Here is an 8,265-nt window from a genome sequence, read left to right on the forward strand (position 1 = left end):
GCAGAATAAATGAGTTCTTCAGTATTAGGTGATACCTTTTTTTATTGGACTAACAGTAATATATATACACACACACACATATATATATATGTATGTATATATAGTGCAGAATAAATTAGTTCTATAAGTGAACACACACACACACACACACACACACACACACACACACACACACACACACACACACACACACACAGCACACACACACACACACACACACACACACACACACACACACACACACACACACACACGGGGAATCCCCTTCTCCCCTTCGCTCTGCCCAGAACTGGGCAGGGATTCCCGGAAAGGGCAGTGACGTCACAGGACCCGTCCTGCCATATATGGGCCTCGCTCTCCCTGAGTTCTTCCGGACAGGCCCCGCCCACTGTGGGGGCGACGTCATGACCGGGAAGGGCGGCTGCGTGCGGGGGTGGCAAAAAAATTAAGGAGAAGCGGGGCGGGCGGGCGCAGCACACAAAGCAATGCGCAATGTGGAAGAGTGTGAAGGGAGCCGCCCGCCCGCCCTGCACATAACCAGGAGAACAACAACACCTCTTGAAGCAAACTGTCTGATCAGGGCTGCAGAGCATTGCAACGGAGGCAGGGGGGACTCCGCAGAGCATTGCACCCGGATGCACCCTCAGACACCCCTCACTGCAGCCTATTGCACCCTGCTGCCTTCACACACCCCTCCCTGCAGCCTATTGCACCCTGCTGCCCCTCCTTACTCACCTCTGCAGAGCATTGCGCCCTGCTCCCCACTCACCCCTCCCTGCAGAGCATTGCACACTGCTGCCCCCTCGCACACCCCTCGCTGCAGAGCATTGCACCCTGCTGCCCCCTCGCACACCCCTCGCTGCAGAGCATTGCGCCCTGCTGCCCCCCTCGCACACCCCCTCGCTGCAGAGCATTGCGCCCTGCTGCCCCCTCGCTGCAGAGCATTGCGCCCTGCTGCCCCTCGCACACCCCCTCGCTGCAGAGCATTGCACCCTGCTGCCCCCTCGCACACACTTCGCTGCAGAGCATTGCGCCCTGCTGCCCCCCCGCACACACTCCGGTGCAGAGCATTGAGCCCTGCTGCCCCTCACACCCCTTGCTGCAGAGCATTACACCCTGCTGCCCAGCATTGCACCCTGCTGCCCCCTCTCACCCCTCACTGCAGAGCATTGCACCCTGCTGCCCCCTCGCTGCAGAGCATTGCACCCTGCTGCCCCCTCGCGCACACTTCGCTGCAGAGCATTGCGCCCTGCTGCCCCCTCGCTGCAGAGCATTGCACCCTGCTGCCCCCCCACACTCCGCTGCAGAGCATTCCATTCTGATGTCCCCTAGCACTCTTCGCTGCAGAGCATTGCACCCCTGAGCCCCCCGCACACACTTTGCTGCAGAGCATTGCACCCCTGCTGCCCCCACAGGATTTGACACTAGCCTGCTAGGTGGCACACGCAGACGTCACAGGCAGCACCCACACACCAGCTGCAACTGTGTGAGCAGGGCTGGGAGGGGGTGCTCTGCACTGCTATATAATGCTGCACGCCCCCCCCCCCAGCGACCCTAAACAGCTGTTTAACTTATGGACAGGACTAGCAGCAGGAATATTACAGAGACCTCTGGTCATTGTCTCCAAACCCCTCACTTATATTCATTACAAAGTCATATCCTATACTGGTCACCTCTTCTAAATCTATAGTGACACCAACACACTAACACTAAATCTATAGTGACACACACTATAGATTTAGTGACACACACACACACACACACACACACACACACACACTAAATTTATACTGACACTATAGATTTAGTGACACACACACACACACTAAATCTATAGTGACACGGATACACATTAAACCTATAGTGACACTATAGATTTACACTGACACTAAATCTAGTGACACTGACACACACTATAGTATAGATTGTGTTACACTGACACAGATACTAAATCTATACTGACACACACTATAGCTTTAGTGTGTGTCAGTCACTATAGATTGTGTATGAAACTGACACACACTAATTTTATACTGACACACACACACACACACTAAATCTATAGTGACTGAACACACACACACACACACACACACACACTGAAATAACACTGCAACACGATCGATTTTTATACAAGATCATTTACTTAAATACAAAAAAAAAAACACACATGTAGACATTTATAAACAGACAAAACAAAAAATACAATTTTTCAGCTCCAAAAAAGTGTTATTTTGCCATTTTCCGTATAAAACAAAAATAGACACATTTCCATCTCCCCTGTCACAGCACCCCCCCCTTGATAAAAACCCCAAATAACACTTATTACCCCCCCCCCAAAAAAAACAGCACTTTTATATAAAAAACAAAATAGTTTGCGTTTTCCACAAGTACCTTTTTATTCTCTGTACTGCGTGTCCCTCTCTGTTTTTTTAAACATTTTAAATACACATATATATATATATTTTATCCCCTGGTTTCTCTGATAACCTGCAGAGATCCCACACAAAATGAAGGGCGCCCCGACTAGCAGAGCATCGCACCGCAATCATTCTGCAGAGCCTGTGCCCGGCGGCCCGGAGTTCAACACAAAGAAAAGTCGCTCGTTTCTGTAAACTTTTAAATTTCGCAGGAAAAGAACAAAAAAAACCCTGCGGTTTTTGTAATTTATTTTTTTTAGCGCCCGCTTTGCGCTGCAGAGCGTTTTATATGTAATGTGCAGAGCAACGCTCTGCAGGCCACAAGATAATCCAGGTTTTATCCCAAGTCTATACGCTAATACAACTTTCCCCATATACTCAGCATCATTATACAGCGCAGTGTGTTCATTATCGGTGTATAGAGATACTCAGCATCGTTATACAGCGCGGCGTGTTCGTCATCAGTGTATAGAGATACTCAGCATCATTATACAGCGCAGCGTGTTCATCAGTGTATTGTGATAGCCGGCACCATTACACAGCGCGGCACAGTCATCAGTGTATACAGATACTCGGCACCATTATACAGCGCGGCGTGTTCATCATCAAGTGTCCAGAAATTTCTCAGCGCGGCCCTGCATTAGTTGTACAAAAAAGGTAACACACACAGATACATATATAAATGCAGGAGTTCAGCATCGGCCCTCTTTCCCAGAATGCCAGCGGGCGCCGCAGGTCACATGGTCCGACCCCTGGCGGACTTCCTTATTTTTCACATATTCCGTTTTTTCTTCTTCTTAATAAAATGGATATTTTTACATTTCCGAGACGCGCGCGGAAAAAAAAAAAGGGGAAGAACCGGATGATATTTTCAGTTAAGTGCTGGGTGGAGGCGGGGAGGGAGGGAGGGGAGGGTGTCACGAAAGTCTCGGCTGCAAAAAGTGGATGTAAATGCTCTACCGCTCCTCAAAATAATAATTAAAAACGCCTCTCTCCTCCCTCCCTCACAAAGATGTCCTTAATCGTTAAAGAATAAAAATGGAAGTGCGGTGGTCCGTTACCCCCCCCCCCACCTTTTGGAGGGCGGGGGTATCTTAAGTCCTTGGAGGGTCAGTGGCAGCACCCCCCTCCTCTCCTAATGGGATGTCTATTTCTTTGCACCCCCACTCTCTCGGAAGATGGGGTTATGGAGTGTGTGTAAGGATGGGGGTGGAGGTAGTCTTTAGGGAATGGAAGGCAGCAGGGAAGTCCCCCTTCTCTCCCACCGCAGGGTCCTTACAGGGTATCCCACCCATGTTCTGAGGTCCCACCGTGGTGGACGGCGGTGGGATGGGTCCTCTTTTGGGATGGGTCGACGTCGACACCGCCCCCACCCAACCACTCCTTTCTCTCCGTCCATCACCCCTCAGAAGGGTTGCCCTTTGCCCACCAGGACCAGCTGGCAGCCGTGCTGCACGTGAGCCCGCACCCTGCCCTTCAGCTGCTCCACCTGTTCCCGGAGGGCGCCGGCCGCCCCGCTCAGCCCGCAGTTCTCGTTCTTCAGCTCCCGCACCTTGTCCTCCAGCCGGGCGATGCGCTCCAGCTTCCTCTTGCGGCACTTGGTGGCCGCCAGGCGGTTCCTCAGCCGCTTCCTCTCCACCTTGATGATCTCCTGCTCCTCCATGTTGATGGGGGACAGCGGGGTGGGCGTCCCCTCCCGGCTGCCCGAGGACGTGTCGGGGACCCGCTGGGGCTCTTCCTTGAAGGGCGGCGGGTTGGGGTAACCGCCGTGACCCTGCGGCAGGTAGTTGATGGTGGCGGAAGGAGGACGGTAGCTGCTCGGGTGGTAGCCGGCCAGGCTGGCGTAGGTCGGGTCGCCGTAGGCCCCGCCCCCCGCCGGGGACGCGGCGGCCCCCACGCCGGCCAACGACACGTTGGGGGGCCCCGAATGGTTCAGCTTGTGCAGGTCGTCCAGCGCCTTGACGAACCCGTCCACGAAACCCTCCTGCTCCTCCGTCACCCCGCCTCCTCGGGGGCCGAGGCGTAAAAGTGTGGCCCCCCGCCGGGGCAGCTGATGACGCCCGGTCCGCTGTGGATGATCAGTCTTTCCAGCTCGGGGGCGGCCATCTTTAAGCTGGCCGGAGCGGCGTGGTGATGGTGGTGGTGGGAAGACGGGGAGGAGTCCTGGGTGGGGTAGTAGGAAGCGAGGTCGTGTTTGGAGACCCGGTAGTGTTCGGAGAGGGAGCCCAGGTGCCCTTTGAGGAGGCTGGGGTCGGCGCGTGCGTAGGCCGAGAGGAGGGCGTCGTCATGGTAGAAGGGCTGCTCCATTTGCGGGGGTGGGGAAAGAGAATAGACAGTCACGCCTTGGGGTGTCACAGCCGTGAGATGACAGCTCTCAATGGACAAGGTGGCGGTTGGCAGTCACTCCTTGGGGGTCTCACAGCCTTGAGGATGACAGCTCCCAATGGCCAAGGTGGTGGCTGGCCGTCACCACTCCTTGGGGTCTCACAGCCTTGAGGTGACAGTCACCACTCCTTGGGGTCTCACAGCCTTGAGGTGACAGTCACCACTCCTTGGGGGTCTCACAGCCTTGAGATGACAGTCACCACTCCTTGGGGGTCTCACAGCCTTGAGGTGACAGTCACCACTCCTTGGGGGTCTCACAGCCTTGAGATGACAGTCACCACTCCTTGGGGATGTCACCTGTTTAAAGCGACAAACCCCCTGAGATCAGAGGCGGGCAGCTTGTCCTCTTGAGCGTGTGCGTATCCGCGTTATATACGGGGGTCCCAGTCTCTGTGCATCAGCTGTATACACCCGGATCCCGGCTGCGTTCAAGCGTTATATACGGCGAGCGGTATATCCGGGTAGCTGGCTGCAGGGGGGGTGCGGCCGTGGGATGTACGCAAACTGTGGGTAGCGGTATATCCGGGGGATCCCCCTCGCAGTGTGAGCGCTCAGCTGTGGTGCTCACAGCTCCCCCGCTCTGCTGTGTGTGATCACTCTGAGCAGAGCGCAGAGGCTTTTATATCCCGGCCCCGCCCCGCCCCCCCCTGGAACGCGGATGCTGGGCGTTGATTGGCCGGTGCGGTGGCAGCGCGTGACGTTGAGGGGCCGGGGACCAATGAGGAGGAAGGGAAGGGAGGTAGGGGTGAGGTAGTGGGAGAAGGCGTGTGCGTGACGTCAGTGCCAGGGGGGGGGGAACTCGTGCTGCTTGTAAACAGGGGAAAAAGTGGAGGTGGGGAGAAACAGAAGGGAGGGCAGAGAGGACCCTGTGGGGAGAGAGGAGAGGGAGGTGAGGGAGGAGAGAGAGGTGAGGGGAGGAGAGAGAGGAGAGAGAGGAGAGGAGGTGAGGGAGGAGAGGGAGGTGAGGGAGGGAGAGGAGGTGAGGGAGGGAGGTGAGGGAGGAGAGGGAGGTGAGGGAGGGAGGAGAGGGAGGTGAGGGAGGGAGGAGAGGGAGGTGAGGGAGGGAGGAGAGGGAGGTGAGGGAGGGAGGAGAGGGAGGAGAGGGAGGTGAGGGAGGTGAGGGAGGGAGGTGAGGAGGAGAGGGAGGGGAAGGAAGAGAGGAGAGGGAGGGGAGGGAGGAGAGAGAGGTGAGGGAGAGACAGGTGAGGAGGGCAAAGAAGGACCCTGGGGGGAGAGAGGAGAGGGAGGATAGGGAGGAGAGCGGTGTGAGGGAGGTGAGGGGGAGAGGGAGGTGAGGGAGGTGAGGGGGGAGAGGAGGTGAGGGAGGTGAGGGGGGAGAGGGAGGTGAGGGGGGAGAGGGAGGGATGGGGGGGGGAGAGGGAGGGATGGGGGGGGGGAGAGGGAGGGATGGGGGGGGAGAGGGAGGGATGGGGGGGGGGAGAGGGAGGGATGGGGGGGGGGGGAGAGGGAGGGATGGGGGGGGGGGAGAGGGAGGATGGGGGGGGGGAGAGGGAGGGATGGGGGGGGGGGAGAGGGAGGGATGGGGGGGGGGAGAGGGAGGGATGGGGGGGGGGAGAGGGAGGGATGGGGGGGGAGAGGGAGGGATGGGGGGGGGAGAGGGAGGGATGGGGGGGGAGAGGGAGGGATGAGAGGGGGGGGGAGAGGGAGGGATGAGGGGGGGGGAGAGGGAGGGATGAGGGGGGGAGAGGGAGGGATGAGGGGGGGAGAGGGAAGGATGGGGGGCGAGAGGAGGGATGGGGGGGGGAGAGGGAGGGATGGGGGGGGGAGAGGGAGGGATGGGGGGGGCGAGAGGGAGGATGGGGGGGGGAGAGGGAGGGATGGGGGGGGAGAGGGAGGATGAGGGGGGGGAGAGGGAGGGATGAGGGGGGGGGGAGAGGGAGGGATGAGGGGGGGGGGAGAGGGAGGGATGAGGGGGGGGGGAGAGGGAGGGATGAGGGGGGGGAGAGGGAGGGATGAGGGGGGGAGAGGGAGGGATGGGGGGGGGGAGAGGGAGGGATGGGGGGGGAGAGGGAGGGATGGGGGGGGAGAGGGAGGATGAGGGGGGGGAGAGGAGGGATGGGGGGGAGAGGGAGGGATGGGGGGGGAGAGGGAGGGATGCCGGGGGGGGAGAGGGAGGGAATGGGGGGGGAGAGGGAGGGATGCCGGGGGGGTGAGGGAGGGATGAGGGGGGGGAGAGGGAGGGATGGGGGGGGGAGAGGGAGGGATGGGGGAGAGGGAGGGATGCCGGGGGGTGAGGGAGGGATGAGGGGGGGGAGAGGGAGGGATGGGGGGGGAGAGGGAGGGATGGGGGGGGAGAGGGAGGGATGGGGGGAGAGGGAGGGATGGGGGGGGGGGAGAGGGAGGGATGGGGGGGGAGAGGGGAGGGATGGGGGGGGAGAGGGAGGGATGGGGGGGAGAGGGGGGGAGAGGGAGGGATGGGGGGGAGAGGGAGGGATGGGGGGGAGAGGGAGGGATGGGGGGAGAGAGGGGAGAAGGGAGGGATGGGGGGGGAGAGAGGGAGAAGGGGAGGGATGGGGGGGGAGAGAGGGGAGAAGGGGAGGGATGGGGGGGGGAGAGAGGGAGAAGGGGAGGGATGGGGGGGGAGAGAGGGAGAAGGGAGGGATGGGGGGGAGAGAGAGGAGAAGGGGAGGGATGGGGGGGGAGAGAGAGGAGAAGGGGAGGGATGGGGGGGAGAGAGAGGAGAAGGGGAGGGATGGGGGAGAGAGAGGAGGAAGGGGAGGGATGGGGGAGAGAGGAGAAGGGGAGAGAGGAGAAGCAGGGGAGGGGAGGGATGGGGGGAGGAGAGGAAGGGGGATAGAGAGGGGAGGGATGGGGAGAGGGGAGGAAGGGGGATAGAGAGGGGAGGGATGGGGAGAGGGGAGGAAGGGGGATAGAGAGGGAGGGATGGGAGAGGGGAGGAAGGGGGATAGAGAGGGGAGGGATGGGGGGAGGGGAGGAAGGGGGATAGAGAGGGGAGGGATGGGGGGAGGGGAGGAAGGGGGATAGAGAGGGGAGGGATGGGGGGAGGGGAGGAAGGGGGATAGAGAGGGGAGGGATGGGGGGAGGGGAGGAAGGGGGAATAGAGAGGGGAGGGATGGGGGGAGGGGAGGAAGGGGGATAGAGAGGGGAGGGATGGGGGGAGGGGAGGAAGGGGGATAGAGAGAGGAGGGATGGGGGGAGGAGAGGAAGGGGGATAGAGAGGGGAGGGATGGGGGGAGGAGAGGAAGGGGTATAGAGAGGGGAGGGATGGGGGGAGGAGAGGAAGGGGGATAGAGAGGGGAGGGGAAGGATGGGGGGAGGAGGGGAAGGCGGATAGAGAGGGGAGGGATGGGGGGAGGAAGGGTGATAGAGAGGGGAGGGATGGGGGGATAGAGGGGATGGGGGGATAGAGAGGGGAGGGAGGGGAGGGATGGGGGATAGAGAGGGGAGGAAGGGGGAGTAGAGGAAGGCAGATAGAGAG

General features: G+C 59.7%; 1 protein-coding gene across 1 annotated transcript in view; it reads right to left on the bottom strand.

Annotated features, from left to right (window-relative positions):
• The window catches only part of JUNB (JunB proto-oncogene, AP-1 transcription factor subunit), a 52,377-nt gene extending 46,963 nt beyond the window's left edge, over nucleotides 1–5,414 (bottom strand). Inside the window, 2 exon segments of the mRNA XM_075581305.1 lie at nucleotides 3,823–4,431; nucleotides 4,434–5,414. Coding sequence (XP_075437420.1) covers nucleotides 3,826–4,431; nucleotides 4,434–4,727 — 900 coding nt within the window. The 5' untranslated portion in view covers nucleotides 4,728–5,414 and the 3' untranslated portion in view covers nucleotides 3,823–3,825.
• Nucleotides 5,415–8,265: the final 2,851 nt, after the last annotated feature.

Source organism: Ascaphus truei, unplaced genomic scaffold, assembly GCF_040206685.1.
Source record: "Ascaphus truei isolate aAscTru1 unplaced genomic scaffold, aAscTru1.hap1 HAP1_SCAFFOLD_1203, whole genome shotgun sequence".
Lineage (NCBI taxonomy): Eukaryota > Metazoa > Chordata > Amphibia > Anura > Ascaphidae > Ascaphus > Ascaphus truei.